This window comes from Cucurbita moschata, unplaced genomic scaffold (assembly GCF_002738365.1).
Source record: "Cucurbita moschata cultivar Rifu unplaced genomic scaffold, Cmos_1.0 Cmo_Scf00025, whole genome shotgun sequence".
In the NCBI taxonomy this organism is placed as follows: Eukaryota; Viridiplantae; Streptophyta; class Magnoliopsida; order Cucurbitales; family Cucurbitaceae; genus Cucurbita; species Cucurbita moschata.
In genome coordinates this window covers 1,548,730-1,575,708 of record NW_019268541.1, presented here as the reverse complement: position 1 = coordinate 1,575,708, position 26,979 = coordinate 1,548,730, and the positions used below count along the sequence as shown (strand labels likewise).

Sequence of the window (26,979 nt, the reverse complement as noted above, 5' to 3'; positions counted from 1 at the left end):
CCATCAAGCACCCAGAGCGTAGATACATAATTTTCCATCCACCATTTCAACATAATTATGTACAAGTAGTAGAAAAACAGTCCATCTCAACACGCATGAAAAAATTCAGTTATGCCAACAACTAGTGAGACTAATCTCATATTTATCCAATCGTCCTAGGTTTATATCATATCGAATCTATCAACCTAGGGTTTAGTCATACTAGCATGCATACATATTCAGATGATCCCTACAATACTTCCTAGAATCCGTGTGGTTACTTACTTGGATGACACATGCCTTCCCGAGCTAGCTTTTTCGCGTGTTAGAAGCTATTAAAATTTCTTAAATTTCTCTAGTAGGACCTAATTCAAGAAAAGCAAAATTAGGGTTTGTATTGAAATTGAGACAAAAAACTAACAAACAGAAGTCGAATGAAGCAAAAAGGAGTCACTCACGTACTGTTATGTGTCCACATACACAAGGAGGCTTCCCACGAGCGAATAAGCCACGCGCATAAGGGAGGTAAACTCGTGCTAGCCTTGAGACATGTGGCGGCCATCGGTTGGTGAAAATGACCTCGGCTGCATGGATTCAAATTCGAAGGATATAAGAGTGTTTGATACATAAAAGATAAAATTGAAACTCTTAAAAGATCAAAGTTGCGAAAGGGATGTGGAGGCTCCTCGACACCTATCGACTGCTACCGGCATACGTAATACCTTAATTTCTTTCGAAGTTGTTGTGGTGATTGTCTAGATCTCTAGGGCTGTTTGATGGTCTTCACAAAGGTTTACATCTTTAGTTATCGTGATTCTAACATTCAAGTTTGGTTTGGTTAGGTGCACAGGGTCTCACCCTTTGTTCGTCACTCACGAATTCATATTGCTCTTCCTCTAGAGGTGTTCATCCTAAGTCATAGACTAGCCAAACTATTCCACACACCCTAGTCTAAGGTTGTTCTTACTTTTTTTTTTTTTAGTATTTTCTTCCTAGGTCCATCGAGGCATCCTAATCACTTTCTCCTTCTCTACAACAATTGGAGCTTCATCTTTAAGGTTTAATAAATCCTGAAATCTCAAAATTAAAAACACAAAAAAGATTGAACTCGAGTGTGCATCAAAACTTAACTTCTTTGTGTGAACTTTTTTTTTTTTTTTGTGGAGTCTTCGTAGAATTTTCAAAAGGAGAACGGAGAAATGAATGGTGATATGTCAAATTGATTGGAAGAAAGTGAGTTGTTTCAGTCGGATAGAGACCTAAGAAAAAAAAACAAACACGTCGATATTTTATCTTTGTTGAATTGTCTTTCATTTACAAAGGTACTCTAGCTTTCTTTGGGTGTGACACTATCTATTCATCTTTCTTCCGTCGTGATCCTTTCTTTTTTCAAAAAATTGTAGCTTCCTCGACCCCAAAATCCCTGGCAATGGTCCGATGCTCATATTTGATTGTAGCATGTACAGAAATGCAAAGTTGTAATCATTTTGTTCCTATACTTCATTCAAATTTATGATAAGTTATACCATAAACTTTAGTAAACAATAATTTACTCTAGAAAATTTTGACTAAATTCGACTAAATTGAATCAAATTTGGAAGTACAAAAACAAATATGAGCAACTAGTCAAGTCAATGGCGTACATAATTAGTTATATATAATAGAAGTTAATACATAGGATGTGATTAGTTTGAAGGGGACTTCTTTCATAAATTGAACCATTCACTAACATTTCAACGTAGAAAGACCACACAAAAATAAAGATAATTTAGAGATCACGACACATATGAACATAAAATCCAAGAGGTTTCTATCACTAGGACCGATAGAGCTGAATGAATATAGAAGTGAAACAAAATATAGAAGTGAAGAAGGAAGAATCAAAGAAGCATGGAAGCCTCCTTTGCATCCTATTGTTGTTTGTGTTTCATCCTCTTCCTTTCCCTCTTTCCCATCCAATCAGTCAGCCAATACCCATATTTAGGCACTGCAAACCAGACATCCGGGTGCTCTATCAATGATACCAATTCAACACCAAATGGATATTATTCATGTAAGCATTTTCCTGCTGGCTCGTGTTCTTCCTATTTGATTGCAAAATCCAAGTCTCACAATCATGACTTGGGTTTCTACGATACATCATTTGGAAACACTAATTTGGTGATGAAGGCAGTTGGTTGTAGCTGTGGTGGGGGTCATTTGTATGGGAATATCACGGAATATAATACTACGAGTGGTGATAGTTATGAAACAATAGCCAATCATGTTTTTTATGGCTTCACCAGCTGTTCTATGTTGAGAAGCTTTAACCCCAACCATTCTATGGATATCAATGCTTCCTCAACAGAAGGAATTAGTGTTGAAGTTCCGTTGAGATGCGCTTGTCCTACCCAGGATCAGAAGAAGGTTGGGATTCACTCATTGGCTGTGTATATGGTACAACCAAATGAGAGCATTACATCAATAGCCAGGGATTTGTTGGTTGACAAAGACACCATTTTGGATGCAAACATGCTTTCCAATACAACCCAACTCTACCCATTTACGCCTCTTTTGGTTCCGTTGAACACATACGAGACTTGCAAACTCGATCCATCTAACTCAGACGCCTGTGTATCTCCGTATTTGGAGTGGTATCTCAAATATGCTGCTACTATTGGTTTCATCATCTTCATTGCATTTGGTCCGTCTCTTTCTCTTGCCTTGTTTACAATTTTTGTATGATTATTACTATTTTGTTTTTTATCATCTTTTATCATCCATCAAATATTCCTTATCCAAATCGTCTTTGGAGTGCTAGCCCTCCACAATGTTATAATATTGTCCAGGTGGGATGACTAAACTAAGGGCATGACTCATGTTAGGAACAACGACCCTTCACAATAGTATGATATTGCTCTTTTGCCTTTACTTTTGGGGACTTTTGGTTTCCCCAAAAGGCCTCACAATAATATGATATTGCTCTTCTGCCTTTACTCTTGGTTTCCCAAAAGGCCTCGGATGTAGATAGATTCCCTTAATTATAAACCTATGATCTTCTCGAAAGATGGTAATACTAGACCATTTCTTTAGAGTTAAATAGCTAGCTTTACCGTATATTTAGGATGTCATTTCTTTAGGAAGTTGAGAACCACTAAATTATTTAACGGGTTGTGCAGCAATTTTGTTTTTTTTTTTTTTTTAAGAGGGAGCTCAAAGAGATTTAAAATATAGTAGCTGAAACCAATATCGTTCAACTGTCAATTCCTAAGTTTGATGGCCATTATGATCATTGGTCTATACTTTCGAAAAATTTTCTTCGCTCAAAGGAATATTGGTCTTTGGTGGAGACCGAAAGTCCTACCGCAGCAGAAGGAGTGTAGAGTACCGAAAACATGAAAATTCATAGCGAAAACATGAAACAAGTGGTGATTATTGAAAAAATCTTGAGATCAATGACGTCAAGATTTGACTATGATATATATTCGATTGAAGAGTTGAATAACTTAGACACTTTAACCATCAATGAATTACAAAGCAGCTTGTTGGTACATGAGCAAAGACTTAATGGACGTGTAGGTAATGAACAAGCATTAAAGGTGACATACAATACTAGACTCGGTGGAAGAGGAGGTGATCGAGCTCGTGAAGCTTTTCGAGGTAGAGGTAGAGAAAGAGGAAGAGGAAGAGGTAGATATTCATTCAACAAAACTACAGTTGAGTGTTATAAGTGTCATCAATTAGGACACTCTAGATATGAGTGTCCTCAGTGGGAGAAGGGAGCAAATTATGCTGAGCTTGAGGAGGAAGAAGAAATGTTGTTGATGTCATATGCGGGGCTCAATCAATCAAGGAGGGAAGATGTTTGGTTCCTTGATTCGGGGTGTACTAATCATATGTGTGCAAATAAGAAATGGTTCTCAGATCTTGATGAGGAATTTTGACAATTTGTGAAGCTTGGAAATAATTTCAAGATGGCGGTGCTGGGGAAAGGTAACATTAGGTTGCAAGTTGCTGGAGTCACTCAGGTAATCACTAATGTTTTCTATATACCTGAGTTGAAAAACAACCTATTAAGTCTTGGAAAATTGTAAGAAAGAAGTGTATCAATCTTAATACAACATGGAGAATGCAAAATTTATCATCTCATTGTGCAAACAACAATATCTGCAAATAGGATGTTCATATTACTTGCAAGAATCATGCCACAAACCGCCATTTGTTTCCAAAAAATTACAGAAGATAACACTCATCTTTGGCACCGCAGATATGGACATCTAGGCTTCAAAGATTTGAGAACATTGCAACATAAGCAAATGGTGAGAGGGTTACCCCAATTGAAAGCATCGGCTAAAATATGCACTGATTGCATAGTGGGAAAGCAACATAGGGATGTATTTCCTAAGAGAAGTTTATGGAGAGCAACACAAAGGATGCAACTGGTACATGTGTCTTCTGTGAACCCATCAAACCTTTTTTCCAACATTAAGAAGAGATATTTTATAAGCTTTATTAATGGTTACAGCCGCAAGGTATAGATATATTTTCTACTGAAAAATCTGAAGCCTTTACTATCTTCAAGAATTTCAAAAATCTTGTTGAGAAAGAGACTGAAGATTTTATTTGTTGTCTACGCACAGATAGGGGTGGACAGTTCAACTCTCACGAGTTCAATATTTTTTGCAAAACTAATGGCATTAGTAGACAACTTAGCCGCCTACACTCCCCAACAAAATGGTGTAGCTGAGCGCAAAAACAAAACATCATGAACATGGTTAGAAGTGTATTATCAGAGAAGCAAGTTTCAAAGAATTTCTAGCCAGATCCAGTAAATTGGACAGTGCACGTGTTCAATAGAAGTCCTACCGTGGTAGTGAAAGATATGACTGCTGAGGAGGCTTGGAGTGGTGTAAAACCTAGTGTGGATTATTTTCGAGTTTTTGGATGCATTGGCCATGTTCATGTATCAGACAGTAAGAGAAAGAAGTTAGATGATAAAAAATTTCAGTGTATGCTGCTAGAGATGAGTAAAGAGTCTAAAGCATATAGATTCTGTGACCTAGTGTCCAAGAATATAGTTGTAAGTAGAGATGTGATTTTTGAAAAAAATAAGTGTTGGAATTGGGGGACAAGTAATGAAGAAGCTAGACTTGATACGCTTGAATGGGAAGATAGTGATATAGAAGGAAGCAAACATGATCAAAGTGAGGAAGAATATGAAGAGGAGGTGGTGGTAGAAGAAGAAGGGGAAGTTAGTATATCTTTCAGTGAGTCATCTGAATCAAATTCTTCAACATCTGAAGAAAGCACATCCGAAGTGAGGAACAAGATAGCACCGTTATAGATGGAAGATTATGTGAGCGGGGAAGAATTTTTTGAAGTAGTTGAGCACAACAATTCAATTCTATTAACCTCAACTACAGATCCGACTATTTTTGAAGAAGCTATACAAAGTTCAAAATGGAGAGTTGTAATGGACTTGGAGATAGCGACCATCCAACAAAATGAGACTTGGGAGTTGATAGATTTGCCTAAAGGAATGAAGAAGATTGGAGTAAAGTGAGTTTTCAAACCAAACTCAACGAAAATGGCGAACTTGAGAAGTATAACGCTTGGTTGGTAGTAAATGGTTATGCACAACAACATATAGACTATACCGAGGTGTTTGCACCTGTGGCTAGTTGGGATACTATTCGAATAATAATTGCTTTAGCAGCTTGGAATAGTTGGAACGTGTATCAACTTGATGTGAAAAGTGCTTTCTTACATGGAGAGTTAAAATAAGCCGTGTTTGTTGAGCAACCACAAGGTTATGAGAAAAAAGATCAAGAATACAAGGTATATAAACAAGAGAAGGCATTATATGGCCTTAAACAAGCCCCACGTGCATGATACAGTCAAATTGAAGCACATTTTGTCAAAAAAGGATTTGAGAGGTGCAACTGTGACCATACTTTATTCATACAAATAGGAGATGGAGGTAAAATTTTGATGGTTAGTGTATATGTTGATGATCTAATTTTTATTGGTAATGATGAGAGCATATTTGTTAAGTTCAAGAATTCTATGAAACTTGAATTTGAAATGACTAATTTGGGAAAAATGAAGTATTTTCTCGGTGTAGAGATTTTACAAAATCCTGAAAGGCATTTATATTAGTCAAAGAAAGCAAGCAAAAGAAGTTTCGGAGAAGTTTAGGATGGAAAAAAATAATGGTGTGAAAAGTCCTATTGTTCCTGGGGTTAGATTGACAAAGGATGAAGAAGGAGCCAAGGTTAATGCTACCATGTATAAACAATTGATTGGAAGTTTTATATATCTAACTGTAACAAGGCTGAATTTAATGTATGCAGTGTCTCTCATTAGCAAATTTATGGCAGGTCCAACTAAGCATTTGCAAGCTGCAAAAAGGGTGTTGAGATACTTAAAAGGTACGGTAGATTTGGGAGTTCTTTATCGAAAAAGGGTAATAGAGAGTTGATAGCATATAATGACAGTGATTATGCAGGAGATATAGATGATGGAAAAACACTTCTGGTTATGTGTTTTTACTAATTAATGGAGTCTAGGTCCTCCAAAAAAACACTATTGGCTTCGACGCCGTAGGGGTAGACTCCATGGCTGCTGTAGGTGGAGCTAATTGATTACTCTTCGGCTTCATCCTTTTGGCCTCAAAATCATCCTTCACAGGCTCCTTTGCCATACTTTGTACATACAACCTCACCTTCTCCAACACAATCAGTTTTCCTTAGCCAACATAGTCTCTTTCATTTTCTTCCCAATCAATCATTCATCCTTCACAGATTTCCTAACCTCAGGATCCTCATCAACGTTCTCATTGAAAATATTTAGAATCTCGACAAGCCCATTGACCTTCTGCAGAGATTTACCTTCAGAATTCGGACGCCGCATTGGCCTCTTCGTCAACCAAGTCGCCAATGGCTTCCTTGCCAAAATCGGCTCCTTAGCCCACTATGGTGACTCTTCCGGTAGACGTGGCTTCCTCTCTGTCCATTGGAACTTCACCACCTACTATGACGCCGACTACTTCTCCACCGGCTCCGCCTACTGCTCCTTCGAAGTCAGCAGCGCAAACTCTAATTACAAAATATGCTCAAGATATTCTTACTCGTGCTCATTTCTCAATAGCAAACCAGTCCACAAGGCTCATAACTCATTCCGCCTCCACCCGTCTCTTCATTTCTTCGTCAAAAATACACCCAAAGTCCGCATTCTCAGTTTCTGCCCTCTTCTTCCTCTCTTCTTTATAGCCACCATTGAACCTGCTCTCTTTGCCTCTGGCCATTTTCTCATAATAGGGTCATTGCCCTAATTTTGAGCCTCTACCTTGCCTCTCTATAGTCCACACCCTATGGTTGTTTCTCAACACCTGATTGTCGATGGTTTTTCTTTCTCCGTTTCCATACTCTCCCCCTCGTTTCATTCCCATTCCATTTTTAACAGCAATTTTTATACCTTCCAATGTTGGATTTGCATGAATTCTTATGGGAATTTTTCATTCTCTGTCTGCCTTTTTGTTCCATTCCCGGCTTGACCAAGGCCCTTCCAATGGTTCTCTCTCTATTCTCCTTCTTCCTCTTGGTTTCCCTACCTACTTGCCCACTTCGTGGGTTAGATATATTCTCGTCAGAGCCAAGACAATATCACCGCTACCTGATGATCCCTCTAAAGTGATGGCCAAAAAAATACTATGTCGCTCAACCAGACGTCTCCTCCGAACTAGGTTGCTGACATCTTCACAAGAAGTGTTTCTCAACCTCTCTTTGAATTACCAAATCCAAGTTTCACGTTGTTTAAATCTGACGCTTAGCTTGGGGGGTGTTAGAGAATATTTAATCCTGAATTACATTTTACCATATATATCATATTGTTGAGATATGATTCAAAGTATTCAAAATGAAGATATGATTTAGGGTAGTTAGATATGATTCAAATATTCAAACTACCAAGATTTTAGGAGATTGTTAATAGATTTGAGTTTATCTAGATTTCTATGATTTACTATTTCTGGTCGAGTGTATTAGCTATAAATACTGGAATTGTGTAACCCTGTAAGCATTGAGTCAGTAGACAATAATAAAGCACTGCAGCTTTCATCTATTCCTATCCATTTCTATCTCTTTCACTATCCCTCTTTCCAACAATTTTGGTATCAGAGCCAAGTTCGTTCGACACGAGGGCGAGTGATTATTTTCTTTCACAAAACAAAAATGGCAGTAGCTGGTTTTTCTTCCTCTGCACCGTTGTTACCAATATTTAATGGTGAGAAATACGAGTGGTGGAGCATCAAGATGAAGACCTTGCTCAGATCGTAGGAGCTATGGGACTTGGTGGAGCACGGGTTTGCTGATGTATTAGAACCCACAATAGAAGAAAAGGAGAGACTAAGAGAAACCAAGAAAAACGATGCCAAGGCTCTATTCATTATTCAGCAAGCAGTTCATGAGACTATCTTTTCACGAATTGCAGCAGCAACCACATCAAAGCAGGCATGGTCAATTCTACAGAAGGAGTTTCTAGGAGATTCAAAGGTCATGACAGTGAAATTGCAATCTCTAAGACGTGATTTTGAAACTCTACTCATGACGAATGGCGAATCAATTGCTGATTTTTTGTCAAGATCAATGGCAATAGTCAGTCAGATGCGTACCTATGGAGAGAAAATTTCAAACGAAACAATTGTTGCAAAGGTGTTGAGAAGCTTGACTCCAAAGTTTGACCATGTGGTGGCCGCCATAGAAGAAGCTAAGGATCTATCCATACTCTCCGTTGATGAACTGATGGGCTCGCTTCAGGCTCATGAGGCAAGAATCAATAGAGCATCAAAAAGGAACGAAGAAAAGGCACTACAAGTGAAGGAGACAACCAATAATGAAAGAGAAAATATTCATTTAGCAGGTAGAAGTCGTGGACGAGGAGGATTTCGCAACTTCCATGGTGGTCGTGATAACAGGTGGAGAAGTGATGGACATAGACAATTCAATGAACAAAGGAATGTCATACAATGTTACCATTGTAGAAGGTATGGTCACACAAAATCTGATTGTTGGTATAAAAATCAACGAATGAATTTTGCAGCAGAGAATGAAGAAGAAGAAGAAAAGTTGTTTGTGGCATGCATGGATACGAATCCAAAAGAAGGTAACTTATGGTTTGTTGATAGCAGATGCTCGAACCATATGACAGGCACCAAATCCTTATTCAAAGAGCTTGATGAGACGCAAAAGATTAAGGTGCAACTTGGAAATACAAAAGAGATGCAAGTTGAAGGAAAAGGTACAGTGAAAGTCGAAACCAGTCACGGTAAGATAAAACAATTAGATAATGTTCAATTTGTACCTGATTTAGGGTACAATTTATTGAGTGTTGGACAATTAATGACCAGAGGACACTCAGTTCTATTTGATGATAACACATGTGTCATCACAGATAAGAAATCAGGTCATAAAGTTCAAATTGTCATGACTTCAAATAAGATGTTTCCACTTGATATTTCTAACATGGAGGATTTAGCTCTTACTGCTAGCATTAAAGATGATTCAACATTATGGCATCTCAGATATGGACATCTTCATATGAACGGCCTGAAAATACTCAGGGATAAAGGTATGGTTTTCGGATTACCAAAAATTGACTCAACTAATTTATGTGAAGGATGCATTTATGGCAAGCAAACTAGGAAGTCCTTTCCTGTTGGAAAAGCTAAAAGAGCTTCACATTATCTAGAACTAATTCATGCTGATTTATGTGGGCCAATGCAAACGAAGTCCTTGGGTGGAAGTATATACTTTTTACTATTCGTTGATGACTATAGTCGTATGAGCTGGGTTTACTTCCTACAACATAAGTTAGAAACTTTTCAGAAGTTCCAAATTTTTAAAGCTATGGTAGAGAACCAAAGTGGCTGTCACATTAAAGTTCTTCGCACAGACAGAGGTGGCGAGTTCATATCTAAAGATTTCAATCTCTTTTGTGAAGAAGAGGGCATCCAAAGGGAATCAACAGCTCCCTACACTCCAGAACAGAATGGAATCGCTGAACGAAAAAATCAAACTATTGTGGAGATGGCAAGAAGTATGTTACAAGCAAGGAGACTTCCAAACCAATTTTGGGCCGAAGCCGTAGCAACATCTGTTTATCTATTAAACATCTCACCAACAAAGGTGGTTATGAATCGAACTCCTTATGAAGCATGGCATGGAAGGAAACCATCTGTAAGTCATTTACGAATCTTTGGTTGTGTTGCTTATGCTTTGAAGCATCCTCAAACTCGTCAAAAGCTTGATGAAAAATCTGAAAAATGCATTTTCATTGGCTATTGTACTCAATCAAAGGCATATAAACTATACAACCCCGTTAGTGAAAAGATTTTAGTTAGGAGGGATGTAATATTTAATGAAAACGTGAGTTGGGATTGGAGTAAAGAACAGGAGCAGCAAAAGATTACAGTTGAAGTTTCCCCAAATGAAGAGACAAGGGTCAACTCCAGTGCATCTCCCAATGCATCCACTGCAACACAAAGTGTGTCAAATTCATCATCTTCAGAATCACTGAACAACAATTCCTCTCTTGAAGAACTTTCAGATGAGACACCTCCAAGGAAGTATAAATCTTTAGCTGACATATATGCATCATGTCAATTTGCTCTTACTGTTTCAGACCCTATGAATTATGAAGAAGCAACTGAAAAAGAAGACGGGAAGAAAGCCATGACAGTAGAGATGCAGTCTTTTAAGAAAGATGAAACATGGGATATGGATGACCTACCAAACGAAAAGTTTTATGGAGATTTACAAGAAGAGGTTTATGTAAGACCGCCAGAGGGATTCATAAAGGAAGACAAAGAAACAAAGGTATACAAGCTGAGACAGACAATGTACGGGTTAAAGCAGACATACTTACAAAGGCCTTGTCAGAAGAAAAGCTCTGTACTTACATCTGCAACTTTGAATCATGGGGGAGTGTTGAGATATGATTCAACGTATTCAAAATGAAGATATGATTTAGGGTAGTTAGATATGATTCAAATATTCAAACTACCAAGATTTTAGGAGATTGTTAATAGATTTGAGTTTATCTAGATTTCTATGATTTACTATTTCTGGTCCAGTGTATTAGCTATAAATACTGGAATTGTGTAACCCTGTAAGCATTGAGTCAGTAGACAATAATAAAGCACTGCAGCTTTCATCTATTCCTATCCATTTCTATCTCTTTCACTATCTCTGTTTCCAACACATATTTGACTTTTTATTACCTGCAAATGCCTTATATGATTGAACAAAATTTAGCCTCCCATTATAGGTTATCATATTTGATCCTTTATAGATTTTTGGGTTCCATTACCACTTCCCACTTACCACTTATCACTTATCACTTATCACTTACCACAGATATCATAATTCCCTTCTATTATAGACAAATATCTTTTATACATTTATGGCTGGTTTACCTGTCTTTTGTAATTTATTTGATCATTCTAAACAGAGAATTTGCTACCATTTATTTGGGTGGTTTTTTGAAATATTCTAATAATATCTTTGTGTCAACCAAAGCTAGTGGAATTGGAATGTTTTTTTGCTGTTGCGGCTGCGTCGGACAACGACTATTCATCAATAGAAGAAGTCGCAAACTTCATAAGAAAAAGTTTTTTAGGCAAAACGGAGGCCTTGTATTGCAGCAAAAGCTACTAGAAGATAATGAGAGGGTCAAAATATTCTTACAGGAAGAACTTGAAGAAGCAACTCATAATTACAGCCAAACTAGATTTCTTGGTCAAGGAGGGTTTGGTGCAGTTTACAAAGGGATACTCCATGATAACACTATTGTTGCAGTCAAAAGGTCCAAGCGAATTGAAGAAGCCTGGATTGAACAATTCATCAACGAGGTTATCATTCTCTCTCGAATTAACCACAAAAATATTGTTCGCCTTATTGGGTGCTGCCTAGAAACTGAGTTTCCTTTGTTAGTCTATGAATTTGTTTCCAATGGCACGCTTTTGAGCCATCTCCACCACACAGATCATGGAGAATCGCCATCTCTTTCATGGGAAACTCGTCTTGGAATTGCCTCTGAAGTTGCTGGAGCTATCTCTTACATGCATTCTGCCGCTTCAACTCCCATCTTTCATAGAGATATCAAGTCTCTTAACATTCTTTTGGAGGATAATTATAATGCAAAAGTTTCTGATTTTGGGACTTCCAGATTTGTTTCATGTGATCAATCTCATTTGACTACGAAAGTGCATGGAACTCTAGGATACATTGATCCTGAGTACTTTAAATCAAGTCAGTATACTGAGAAGAGTGATGTTTATAGTTTTGGAGTCGTAATGGTAGAGCTTTTAACGGGGAAACATCCTACCATATTTGCAAGAAATGAGGAACGAAATCTATTAGAGGACTTCATTGCATTGGAAAATGGTAAGGAGGTTGTTGGAATCGTGGATAGTGCAATAGCCAAAGATGAAGAAACGATGGAGGGTGTTAACTTGGTGGCAAAACTCACGGCCAAATGTTTAAGAGCAAATGGGAAAGAGAGGCCTACAATGAAACAAGTGTATTTAGAACTAGAGGGATTGAAGAAGACTCAAACTCAACGTTGTTCAACAATTGCTGGAGAAAGCAAATCAATTGGAAGCTATTCATTTTGCTCTATGGCTCCTAGTAGTGACGATCTTCCAAGATGACAACTTCGACATATTAGATCTCTTCGATTTTATGTTTCACTGTGTCGTGGTTTAATGATATTTAGTCTTGAATTATGGTTTATTATATGTGTGATATTTAGGTTTATGTTAGTAAGACAAATATTTATCTTCCCTTCTATCCTATCTAACCTTTTATTATAAGTAAATATATTGTATCTATTATTGCTCTTTCCATATCATTTGTAACTTAGTTGATCTTGTCACAAGATATTTCCCTATAATAAACAGTCAATTATGATACCTATGATAAACCATAATTTAAGGTTAAATATCACTTTAAATTATCTTTATTATTATTATTATTATTTTGTGTATTGAAACGTTATGGAAAGTGATGGATCTTAATTTCCAACTTTGAATGGTTCAAATTATGAAAAAGTCTCTCCAAACTAATTGACTTGACTAGTTGCTCATTAATTGTAATACCCGAAAAAATAGAAATAGAAAAAGAAAAAAAAAAAGGAAAATGTCAAGAGAGGGGCAAATAGGTAAGTTTGTCCCTCCAACCACGGGTCCAAATGAAACTCGTCCACAGTCCTGCAGAAAAAGAAATAGCGAGAGAAACAGGTAGAGAGAACCTAGAGAGAGGAGAAAGAATGAACCGCCGGAAGACTCACCGAAAACTACCATCGGAGCTTACTCCGGTCGAGATCATGATGCAAGGATCCTTTCTTGGAAGGAAAAAGAGAATGTGGGTGGCCGGAGTTCCCATTTTTCATTAAGAAATCGAAAAACCCGCAAGGTAAGATCTTGAACGTTTTCTCATATCTACGGTTTTCCTTTGTGAATCAAGATCTGAAATCTTGATATATTCATCTAGGAACAACTCTACGCACGATCTGTGAAGAAGTTTAGCCGAGATCTCAACTCGAAGGCGAAGATCCGAGAGTCATCTGAGAACGGTGAGCGAACTTCCGACGTTCTGAACTTGTCCAGTAGTCAAGCAAAAAAATTACAAAAAAAATATTAGGACATAGCCCGTAACACGATCTATAACTTTGCCGAAGGAATCATATCGATCCGATCTACGGATCATAAGATATGAAAATCGGAAAAGGGGACTGTGTTTCGGTTTTCAGAGGATAGAGAAGAAAGAAGAAAGAAAAAAAAAAAGAAAGGGCGGTTGGCGAGCGGCGGAGGGCGGCGACAGGCACCGGACATGCGTCGACCATCGGCTGGAGCAATGCAGCTCCAGCGAGGCGTCGACACGTGTCACCTGCAAGCCAGGCCGAACCGAAAACGCGAGCTGAGCCGACCGGACCGGCCGACCTACGACTACGCGGAAGCGGGCGCACGTGCAGCCTGCGACTAGCGCCTTCCCACGCGCGTGGAATGGCCAATTTGGCCCAGTTGTTTTCTGTTTGCCCGATTTTTGTCCTGGTTCCAGTTCTAATACTGTTCTTACGTGAATAGGGATCTAATTTAAAGAAATCAGTATTTTTGGACACCTCACGGGCAAAGAAACGCTAGCAAAAAGGGCACGCGTCAACCAGGTAAGTCATCACCCGGTATTTAGGAAGAAATACTTTTAGGGTTCGCTTGGATTGTATATATGCATGTTAGTAATTTTGCCTTAAATTAGCTCTCCATGAATGAGATTAGTCAGATTGATTGTTATGATGTGTTAGGTGAATTATCTGAATGTTGCTTGTACGCCTCAAGCTTCCGTTGTACATTTGCACGCGTTTAATTTATGTTGGAATTGTGTATTCCGTGTTCCGGGTGCTCGATGAATGAATTCACCCCATTGAGCGCGAACTTCGTGTTCTAGGTGCTGGATGGAGGCCATCGCCCCGTTGAGCCGGTGTGCCTAGTTTGCATGAATATTAGGATGTTAGAAGATGGTTGCATGCACACTCCGTTATTTTCTAGTGCCCATTTCTATGATAAGCCTAGGGGTTACTGTTAGGAGCGATATGTCGCTCTAGCTAAACTTAACTTTCCCCTAGGAACTTAGCTGATTACCATGGCAACAAGGTACCTCAGGAGTTTTCATAGATTGCTAGTCTGAGAACGGTATCTATAGCTTCATGGGAGGACCAAGTGTCCCCGATCAATCCTTACTGCTCTTAGCCATTTCGCATGGGAAATGTATCCCCACATCGTACAACCCATTAGCTGCATGGGAATAGGTTGGGTCGCGCCCCCCATAGGAGGACTATATGGGCGTAGGGGTATTCAGCACACCCTTAGGCTAGATACCATGTAGTCCTAGATAGCCATGTAAAGGTAGCGCCTCATAGAGAGATACCGACCATATTAGCTTGGCGTAAGGAACCTCTAGACGTCTAATGAAAGGACAATGAACCGGTGTAACCCAAAGCGCAAGCTCCAAGGGACTAAAATTAGAACCAGATGTCCTAGAACCGAATTAGGAAACCGTGGAAACCTATTAAATTAAGATGTGAAGAGAGCCTACAACTAGGTGGCTTACTGAGTATAATTTTTATACTCATCCTATTCTCCTTTATTTCTTTCTCAGGTGTTCGCTGGCTGCTGGTCGAGGTAGAGGAGCGTTCGAGAGTTGTACAGTCACAGAGGGGGTTATTCCGGAGCGTCAGTCCCTTTACGGTCTTTTGGAGTCTTTTGTATTTCATTTTATATTTGCAATTTCTTTTGTAATAATTTCGAAACAAAATTTCTCTCTTTTGTTTTAATTCATTAGTATTTTTATCTTGTTACCTTACTTTTCTTTTCTTTTATTTTCTTTTTGTTTTTTTTCGATTTCGTCTTTTTAGTCATGATTCGGTTTTTTAAAGCCTCGAAAATCGGGTCGTGACATTAATATTTTTTTTTTGTAGTTAAATTCTTTTTTTCCGTAAGAATTTAGTTTGTGTACTTCCAAATTAGATACAATTTGGTTATTAAAGTATAGAGAGTAAATTATCATTTACTTGTCCTTCAAAGCCTCAAAATTCTAATGGGTTTTCCTCCTTATGCTACAATCAAATATGAGTATCGGACCCATTGCTAGGGATTTCAGGGTCGAGGAAGATATAAAGTAAAGAAAGGGTCATGACAAAAGAAAGAGGATCTTTGTAAGTACAAGACAATTCAACAAAGTTAAAACATTGACCTATTTATTGTTCCTATTATTTTAGGTCTCTATACTACTAAAACAACTCACTTTCTTCCAACAAAGATAAAACATTGAAGTATTGATTCTGGAAAGTATTACTTGCAGGGATTGTCTGGATATGTATGCATGCTAGTATGACGAAACTCTAGGTTGATAGATTTGATATAACATTAACCTAGGACGATTGGATAAGCATGAGATTAGTCTCACTAGTTGTTGGCATAACTTAATTTTTCTATGTGTGTTGAGATGGACTGTTTTTCTACTACTTGTACATAATTATGTTGAAACGGTGAATGAGAAATTGTGTATCTACTCTCTAGGTGTTTGATGGATGTTATCGCCCCGTTGAGCATGTGTGACTGTATATTAGTTCCAGGTGATTGAATGTGTGACTTCTCCCTAAAGAGAATAAGTAGTAGAAACAATTTAAAACTAGGGTGAAAGCGTCAGTTGGGCTAGATTGTGAACTAGGATGGGACGCCTTCAATAGTCCGAGCGCAATGGAATCGTGAGAGACAATCAAAGGGTGTGACTCTATTGCTCCTTATCGATCCAGACTTGGAAAGTCGAAATTGAGAAACCTAGAAATGTGAATCCATGCCAAGACTGTCAAACCATCCTAGAGATCTAGAAGACCACCACGACAACCTTGGATGTCAAAGGTAGCCTCCTAGGCTTATAGCATCTAGTACAATGTCTATAAAGCTTCCACTTTCCTTTCCACTCCAACCTTGGATGTCAAAGGTAGCCTCCTAGGCTTATAGCATCTAGTACAATGTCTATAAAGCTTCCACTTTCCTTTCCACTCCAGTACGTCACCGTTGAGCTAGGCCCGAGGTTGGTTAAAGACATGTGACTTGATAGTTTATAAGATTACTCTATATAAAAGATCCGTCTTATGGGAGGGTGTTGATCATGCAGGTAGTTAGTGGTTATCCTACACGATGGATTCGTCTTGTGAGAGAGCGTTGATCATGCGAGTAGCCAATCAATAAAAGAAGATTTTTCATATCTGTTGGGCACAGGTGTTACGGTCCCACTAAACAACATTGAATTCTCACTAACAATGCGTCAAAGTTGTAACCTCATTGTGTGTAGCTTATTTTTGGTGGGGTTTTTGTAGAATCTTCAAAGGAAGAAAGGAGAAAGGACCATGCTAAATATAAGAAGCTTTTTGAGTTGGATGGAACTTCAAATATAACTTTTTGGTTATGCTTCTCACTTCTCAGAATGCAACCATGTTAGATTTGAATATAAGAGCGTTCGATACATAAAAAAATAAAACTGAATGCTCTTCAAAGATCAAAGATGTGAAAGGGGTGTGGAGGCTCCTTGACACCGCATCGTCTGCTATCGGCATACATATTACCTTAATTTTTTTCGGAGTTGCCATGGTGATCGTCTATGTCTCTAGGGCTATTTGGCAGTCGTGATGATGGATTACATCTTCAGATAACGTGATTATGATATTCAAGTCTGGTTCGGTCAGGAGCATGGGGTCTCACTCTCTGTTCGTCTCTCACGAATCCATAGTGCTCGTCCTCTAGAAGCTTATTTTTGGTGGGGTCTTCATAGAATCTTCAAAAGGAGAAAGGAGAAATGAATTGTAATATGTCAAATTGATTGGAAGAATGTGAGACGTTGTTTTAGTAGAATAAAGACTTAAGATGATAAAAAAAATAAATACATCGATGTTTTATCTTTGTTGAATTGTCTTGCTCTTACGAAGGTACTCTAGCTTTCATTTGATCGTGGCACTATCTATCCAGCTTTCTTCGGTCATGACCCTTTCTTTTCTTTAAAAAAGTACATGTAGCTCCTCGACCCCAAAATCCCTGGCAATGGGTCCAATGCTCATATTTGATTGTCGCATATACACAACCAAAGAGGAAAACCCATTAGAATTTTGAGGTTTTTGAGGGACAAGTATGTTGAAATATCATCACTAGCCCAATAGAGTCAAGCCCAATAATTGTACCAGCACAATATATTTATTTAAGTAGAGATTTGAGGAGGGAGAGAGGTAGATATGTTAGGAGAGAGATCTAGATATTTTAGGAAAAAGACTTAGATTTGTTAGGTCTAGATTTAGATTTGTTATCTCTAGATTGAGTAGGTGCTAGTATAAATACCCCTCCCCCTACCTTGGTTATTCATCCAAGGAATCCAAAAACAATAAAAAGTAGTATAGAGTGTCTTGTATTCTCTTCTTGATTGGTCTTAATAAAGAGTGTGAGCATTTCCCGCAGAGAGTTCTGTCCAACAATTGGTATCAGAGCAAGGTTAGTGTAGGTTATCTGATCTCTTGAAATTCTTAGTATGCTCTGTGGTTGCAGCTCTATCTGATCTTCCACATCAGAAATGATTTCTTGAGATTAGTAGTGAGTGAGTTTCTTTTGTATCGTGAGTAGTATGTGACTCTGCAAGTCTTGCGTTGAAAGAGCTTGTTTGGTATTATTGAGGTATGGCCAACACGATGGGTGATTTCCAAATCGTTGGAGGAATCAAGAAACTCAACAACAACAACTACAACACATGGGCAACATGCATGATGTCCTATTTACAAGGACAGGATCTTTGGGAAATCGTTGGCGGGTGTGAAACTACGCTGCCAGGGGAGGATTCTAATGGCGCCTTGCGCAAATGGAGAATCGAAGCAGGCAAAACAATGTTTGCCCTAAAGACCACAATTGAAGAAGGGATGTTAGAACATATTTGGGATGACAAGACACCAAAAGAAGCATGGGACACATTCGTGATGTTGTTCTCATAGAAGAACAATACAAGGCTACAACTTCTGGAGAATGAGTTGTTGTCAATTTCACAGCGTGACATGACGATTGCTTAATACTTTCACAAGGTCAAGTCGATCTGTCGGGAGATTACTGAACTAGACCCAAAGTCCGCCATTGTAGAATCTCGAATGAAGAGGATTATAATCCACAGATTGAGACCGAAATATCGAAGTTTCATTACTGCTGTACAAGGATGGCCCACTCAACCATCACTCGTAGAGCCAAGAAGCCATGGCTAAACAAATGGGAGGCATCACATTGAAGGGTGAAGAAGAAGCACTCTACACAAGTGAAAGTCGTAGCAATAATAGGTCGTCTACCAAACGTGGATACAATGGTAACAAAAGAAGAAGCCACCAAGGAATTGTACAACCTGAGAGAGCTCAGAAGAACGACAACAAGAGTTTCCAAGGAAAGAGATCTTAAGGTAAGCTATAATTGCGGGAAAAAAGGCCACATGTCTAGAGATTGTTGGTCTAGGAAAAAGTCGGTTGAAAGCAATGTGGCAATATCCAAAAAGAAGATAGAGGATGAATGGGATGCAGAGGTACTATGTCCAATAGTAGAAGTGAGCTAGCACTCATGACAATGATGGAAGAGCATATTGATTACGAGGATGATTGGATAATTGATTCAGGATGCTTAAACCAAATGATTGACGATCAAAGCGGTGCAATGGAAGAGGGGTGGCCCTCAGAGAAGGAAGTATTACCAGGCCTTGAGCAAACTGAAGAAATTCTACAGAACACAGGGGAGCAAACTGAAGAGATTCTTCCACAAAAGACGGGGGAGCAAATTGTACACATTTGCTTAAGTATTGATGTGCCTGAAGATTCAAGTGACACTAGTGTTGATGAGCAAGAAGTGACTCAACCAAGTGAGCCTAGTGAAAATGAAATGACACCTCAGCAACTCAGACATTCAAAAAGAATCCTAAAGGAAAATCCAGAGTATGCCAATGCAGTAGAAGATGAAGTTAATGAGCCGGAGACATATGAAGAAGCATCACAAAACTCAGCTTGGCAGAAAGCGATGGAGGAAGAAATTATAGCCCTTGAGCAAAATCAAACTTGGGAACTAGTACCAAGACCAGAATATATCAGATCTATCTTTGGCAAGTGGATTTACAAAATAGAGTGTACACCAGATGGATCAATTGTGAGATACAAAGCTCAAACTATAGATTCAGGGTGCTCTCAAGAAGATGGACTACACTATGAGGAAACGTTTAGTTCAGTGGCGAAGATCACTATCGTACAAGTTTCTCCAGCACTTGTGGCAAATAAAGATTGGAAATTTTGGCAGGTGGATATAAAGAATGTATTTTTGCATGGAGAGTTGGACCAGGAGATCTACATGAACCAACGAAATGCATTTGAAAATGAAGTTGGAGTCATTAGTCAGTATATGCGAAGTCCGAAGAAGTCTCATCTTGATGCTGCTCAACGGACCTTGAGATATGTCAAAGGTACAATCAATTACGATCCTTTGTATAAAAGAAGCAAAGACTGGAAGCTAGCTGGATATAGTGATGTTGACTATGCAGGAGACCACGATCCCCGAAGATCAATCACTGGGTATGTGTTCAAGCTCGGTTCGAGAACAATTTCTTGGTGTAACAAAAGACAACCAATAGTATCATTGTCAACTAGAGAAGCAGAGTACAGAGCAGCAGCTGGAGTAGCTTAGGAAAATACATGGTTAAAACTTGTGATGGAAGATGGGCACCAAAAAATTGAGTATCCAATACCACTTAATTGCAACAATCAATCTGCGATTCGCCTAGTAGAAAATTTGGTGTTTCATGCTAGAACAAAACATGTGGAGGTACACTACCATTTCATTAGAGAGAAAGTCTTGAAGGAAGAAATCGAGATGCAGCAGATCAAGACAGATGACCAAATGGCAGACTTGTTTACAAAAGGGCTGAATACTGGCAAACATGAGAGTTTTCGCTCTCAGCTCAACATGGTGCAGCGAATGAGGACTAGTGCTTAGGGGAGTGTTGAAATATCATCATTAGCCCAATAGAGTCAAGCCCAATAATTGTAGGAGCACATTATATTTATTTTAGTAGAGATTTTAGAAGAAAGAGATCTAGATATGTTAGGGGAGAGATCTAGATATTTTAGAAAAAAGACTCAGATTTGTTAGGTCTAGATTTAGATTTGTTAGCTCTAGTATAAATACCCCTCCACCCGACCTAGGTTATTCATCCAAGGAATCAAAAAACAATAAAAAGCAGTACAAAATGTCTTATATTTTCTTCTCGATTGGTCTTAATAAAGAGTGTGAGTGTTTCTCACAGAGAAGTATGTTCAACAAAGTAAACAATAATTTACTCTCTACTTCAAAATTGGCAACAATTACACTCTATTGTGAAAAAAATTGACTAGGCTAAATTGTATCAAATTTGGAAGTAAAAGACTAAATTCTTGCGGGACATTAATCAGCAACTAATCAAGTCAATTAGTCAAATCAATTAAGTTTGGAGGGACTTGTTTCATAATTTGAACCATTCAAAGTTGAAAATTAAGATCCCATCACTCTCCCTAACATTTCAACTTAGAAAGACCACACAAAAAATAACGACAATAATAATGATAATTTAGGTTTCCATCACTAGGACCCATAGAGCTGAATGAATATAGAATTGATGAAGGAAGTAGGAGGCAATTTGAAGCAAAACAAGAACCCAAGAACAATGGAAGCCTCCTTTGCATCCCATTGTTGTTTGTGTTTCATCCTCTTCCTCTCCCTCTTTCCCATCCAATGTGTCAGCCAACACCCATATTTAGGCACTTCAAATCAGACATCCGGGTGCTCTATCAATGATACCAATTCAACACCAAATGGATATTATTCATGTGCATATGTTTCTTCTTCCTCATGTTCTTCCTATTTGATTGCAAAATACAAGTCTCACAATCATGACTTGGGTTTCTTCGATACATCATTTGGAAACACTAATTTGGTGATGAAGGCAGTTGGTTGTAGCTGTGGTGGGGATCATTTGTATGGGAATATCACGGAATATAATACCACGAGTGGTGATAGTTATGAAACAATTGCCAATCATGTTTTTCATGGCTTCACCAGCTGTTCTATGTTGAGAAGCTTTAACCCCAACCATTCTATTGATATCAATGCTTCCTCAACCGAAGGAATTAGTGTTGAAGTTCGGTTGCGATGCGCTTGTCCTACCAAGGATCAGAAGAATTCTGGGATTGAGTCGTTGGTTGTGTATATGGTACAACCAAATGAGAGCATTTCATCAATAGCCAGGGATTTGGTGGTTGACAAAGACACCATTTTGGATGCAAACATGCTTTCCAATACAACCCAACTCTACCCATTTACGCCTCTTTTGGTTCCGTTGAACACATACGAGACTTGCAAACTCGACCCATCTAACTCAAACGTCTGTGATAGATATAGGGATTCCTATTTCAAGGCTCTTATTATTGGTATCATCTACATTATTGCAACAGGTCCATCTCTTTCTCTTGCCTTGTTTACAAATTTTTATGATTATTGTCGGTCCTTAGCTCGAATAAATTTTGTTGAACACTTAGATTTTATTGACATGGCTAAGTTAAGGGCAAGACTTATGTTATAAGAATAACGACCCTGTACAATACAATGATATGATACTGCTCTCATGGCTTTACTTTTGGTTTCCCCAAAATGTCTCATTACCAATAGAGATAGTGTTCCTTACTTGTAACATCCCAAGTCCACCACTAGCAGATATTGTCCGGTTTGGCCCGTTACGTATCGTCGTCAGTCTCACGATTTTAAAACGTGTCTACTAGGGGTGGACTTGGATTGTTACAAACGAAACTAAATCAAGTCAATCGGGCGGTATGCCAACGAGGACGTTGGCCCCCAAGGAGGGTGGATTGTGCGATCCCACATCAATTAAAGAGAGGAACGAAACATGTAAGAGTGTAGCAACATCTCCCTAATAGACACATTTTTAAAATCGTGAGACTTGCGAAGATATATAACAGGACTATTCCTCCTAATAATCCTCCACAAATTTATCACCAATAGTAAATTTAACTATGTTAGTCAAAAGTAATCAGAATATATGAATGAGTTTGGTTGAATTCGATAACTATTTCCTTTTTCTTTATAAATAAATTATTTATGTGATATCGAATAAAAGATGAGTACATGAATGAATCAAAGCTACATTTCAAGATTGTTAGGATGGTAGAACTCACACACTCGATCTAAACGAAGAACATGAAGAACAAAAGATCCAAAAAAAATTGGATATCATTTGTGTTTTTTATTCATGCAGGAACATGTTCTTATTGTAGCTGCTGCATCGGACAAGCCATCAAGAGAAGAAGGCGCAAACTTCATAAGAAAAAGTTTTTTAGACAAAACGGAGGCCTTTTATTGCGGCAAAAGCTACTCCAAGATAATGAGAGGGTCAAAATATTCTTACAGGAAGAACTTGAAGAAGCAACTCATAACTACAGCCAAACTAGATTTCTTGGTCAAGGAGGGTTTGGTACTGTTTACAAAGGGATACTCCATGATAACACTATTGTTGCAGTCAAAAGGTCCAAGCGAATTGAAGAAGCCTGGATCGAACAATTCATCAACGAGGTTATCATTCTCTCTCGAATTAACCACAAAAATATTGTTCGCCTTATTGGGTGCTGCTTAGAAACTGAGTATCCTTTGTTAGTCTATGAATTTGTTTCCAATGGCACGCTTTCACGCCATCTCCACCACATAGATCATGGAGAATCGCCATCTCTTTCATGGGAAACTCGTCTTGGAATTGCCTCTGAAGTTGCTGGAGCTATCTCTTACATGCATTCTGCCGCTTCAACTCCCATCTTTCATAGAGATATCAAGTCTCTAAACGTTCTTTTGGATCATAATTATAATGCAAAAGTTTCTGATTTTGGGACATCTAGATTTGTTTCATACGACCAATCTCATTTGACTACGAAAGTGCAAGGAACTCCTGGATACATTGATCCTGAGTACTTTAGTTCGAGTCAATACACTGAGAAGAGTGATGTTTATAGCTTTGGAGTCGTGATGGTAGAGCTTTTAACGGGGAAACATCCAACCATATTTGCGAGAAATGAGGAACGAAATCTATTAGAGGACTTCATTGCATTGGAAAATGGTAAGGAGGTTGTTGGAATCGTGGATAGTGCAATAGCCAAAGATGAAGAAACGATGGAGGGTGTTAACTTGGTGGCAAAACTCACGGCCAAATGTTTAAGAGCAAATGGGAAAGAGAGGCCTACAATGAAACAAGTGTATTTAGAACTAGAGGGATTGAAGAAGACTCAAACTCAACGTTGTTCAACAATTGGTGAAGAAAGCCATTCAATTGGAATCTATTCATTTTGCTCTATGGCTCCTAGTGATGACGATCTTCCAAGATGACAACACTGCCCTATTAGATCACAACCGAACCAAGATTATATGTTCAAGCTCTATATAGTGTGTGTTAAGGTAGTTTATAATATGTATCATATGTGTCGGTTTACTATAGGTAAATATCTTGTATGATATTTAGTCTTGTGGTTTATCATAGGTACCATATTTGACTCTTTATGAGAGACAAATATTTAGGTATTTACTTCTATTATGGCTTGTATTATACTTCCCTTTTATTATAGGCAAATATCTTCTGTCCCCTTGATACTATTTCTATTTATTGCTCTTTACATATTGTAATTTATTTGATTATATGTCTCTAGATATTTGCTTATAATAAACGGTTAAATATGATACATATGTTAAACCATGATTCAAGGGTAAATATCCTTAACACTTGTTCTTCTACATTGAAATGCTAGGAAAAGTGATGGTTCAAATCATCCTTATTTTTCTAACTTTGAATGGTTGACTACAAATTGCTCATTAATGTTTTTTTTTTTTTGTCATGATATTATTTATTATTATTATTATTTGGTAAAAATTTAGTCTATTACTTCCTAATTTGATACAATTTAGCCTTAGCCTTAGTCTAGTCAATTTTTTTCTCAATAGAGTGTAAATGTTACCCAGTCTAAAAATAGAGAGTAAATTATGGTTTACCTGTCCTTCAAAACCTCAAAGTTTTAATGGATTTTCCTCTTTGGTTGTGTATATGCTACAATCAAATATGAGCACGGGATCCGTTGCCAGGCATTTTAGGGTCGAGGAAGATACATTTTCTAAAGCAAAGTAGGGTCATGAAAAAGAAAGAGGAATAGTAGAGTCATGATCAAAGAAAGTTAAAGCATCTTTCTACGTGCAAGACAATTCAACAAAGACAAAACATCAACATGTTTTTTTCCTATCATCTTAGATCTCGATATGAAACAACTCACTTTTTTCTTTCAATCAATTTGGCATATCACCATTCATTTCTCCTTTCTCCTTTTAAAAATTCTACGAAAACCCCACCATGAGCTACACCCAATGAAATTAAATCACTTTCTACAAAGACCCTCCTTTTTGTATATAATTGTAATTTATTTGATTCTGGTTGATTCTGCGACCCGAGATTTGTCTAAACAGTAAAATTTGATACATATATAAACCTTAAAACCTTAAAGCCTTAAAATTATCTTCTTTAAATTATCTTCATTTTTTTTTAGAGAAAGTGATGGAATTTAATTTTCAACTTTAAATAGTTCAAATGATGAAACAAGTCCCTCTAAATTAATGTTTTTTAATTTGATACAAGTCTAGTAAAAAAAGAGTGTAATTTTAATTTGATAAAAGTCTAGTAAAAAAAGAGTGTAATTTTAATTTGATACAAGTCTAGTAAAAAAAAGAGTGTAATTATTGCCAATTTTGAAGTAAATTATTGTTTACTTGTCCTTCAAAACCTCAAAATTCTTTATGGGTTTTCCTCTTTGGTTGTGTATATGCTACAATCAAATATGAGCATCAGACCCATTGCCAGGGATTTTAGGGATTTTGGGGTCGAGGAAGCTACACGTACTTTTTAGAGAAAAGAAAGGGTCATGATCGAAGAAAGATGAATAGATAGTGCCATGATCAAAAGAAAGCTAGAGTACCTTTGTGAGTGCAAGACAATTCAATAAAGATAAAACATCAACGTATTTATTTTTTCAATCATTTCTCCTTTTGAAGATTCTACGAAGACCCCACAAAAATAAGCTTCTAGAGGACGAGCACTATGGATTCGTGAGAGACGAACAAAGGGTGAGACCCCGTGCTCCTGACCGAACCAAACTTGAATATCATAATCACGTTAACTCGAGATGTAAACCTTCATCAAGACCGTCAAACAGCCCGAGAGACATAGACGATCACCATGGCAACTTCACCAAGACCGCCAATATTTTAAATAATTTTGGAAATAAGTTTTGTTAAAATATTTATTATCATTCCCTTCAACAAATGAGTCCTAAATTTAAATGTTGGAATTTGCTCTAAGGTGGTTTATTGGGTTGGATTTTTTTTATCACGGTAAATACTTTAATAAGTGAATTAAGTAAGACCTTTCCTTTAGAATTTGGAAGTCTCGTATGATCGTAGGTAGAACAAGCACATCGCAACGTAACTGAGGATGCATTATCATGAATATAAAGGGAATATAAAGGGTGGACTATAGATCTCTCACCATCATCCAACAGCTCGTGAAGCCATCAAAAGTATCATTCGCTATCACCACTCTTAGTATTATATCCCATGATATTCCCATAGAAATGGTCCACACATCTACATGTTGAACCAGACCGAGACGCTGGTGACCGAGACCGCGGACCGGACCGGACCGGGGGGATGAAGCACGAGCATGGAACGGGACTCTTGTCAGCGTGTGAAAAAATCAGAGGAATTCTCGTGTGCCTTCGAATTCGAATGCATGCAGCCAAGGTCATTTTCACCAACCGGTGGTCACCAAGTCTCAAGGCTAGCGCGAGTTTATCTCCCATATGCGCGTGATTTATTCGCCCGTGGAAAGCCTCCTTGTGTGTGTGTGTGTGGGGACACATAATAGTACGTGAGTGACTCCTTTTTGCTTCATTTGACCTCCGTTGGTCGGTTTTTTTTTTTTTTGTCTCAATTTTGATACTAACCCTAATTTTTCTTTTCTTGAATTGGGTCCTACCAATGAAATTTCAGAAATTTTAATAGCTTCTAACACGCGAAAAAGCTAGGTTAGGAAGGCATGTGTCATCCAAGTAAGTAACCACACAGATTCTAGGAAGTATTACTTGTAGGGATTGTATGGATATGTATACATGCTAGTATGACTAAACCATAGGTTGATAGATTCGATATGATATAAACCAAGGACGATTGGATAAACATGAGATTAGTCTCACTAGTTGTTGGCATAACTGAATTTTTTCATGCGTGTTGAGATGAACTGTTTTTCTACTACTTGTACATAATTATGTTGAAACGGTGGA

The 26,979-nt window shown here is 38.0% G+C and overlaps 1 protein-coding gene and 1 long non-coding RNA gene across 2 annotated transcripts; both read left to right on the top strand.

Annotated features, from left to right (window-relative positions):
* The first annotated feature begins 1,780 nt into the window (after window positions 1–1,780).
* On the top strand, window positions 1,781–12,786 carry LOC111461865 (wall-associated receptor kinase-like 2). The gene is made up of 2 exons (XM_023105581.1): window positions 1,781–2,662; window positions 11,535–12,786. Exons 1-2 carry the CDS (start codon window positions 1,870–1,872, stop codon window positions 12,665–12,667), a joined length of 1,926 nt encoding a protein of 641 aa, XP_022961349.1. The 5' UTR covers window positions 1,781–1,869; the 3' UTR covers window positions 12,668–12,786.
* A 416-nt stretch (window positions 12,787–13,202) lies between these two features.
* Window positions 13,203–15,345, top strand: LOC111461866. Its single transcript, XR_002713652.1, has 4 exons — window positions 13,203–13,430; window positions 13,509–13,590; window positions 14,102–14,181; window positions 15,171–15,345. It is a non-coding gene; the product is annotated as an uncharacterized LOC111461866 (long non-coding RNA).
* Window positions 15,346–26,979: the final 11,634 nt, after the last annotated feature.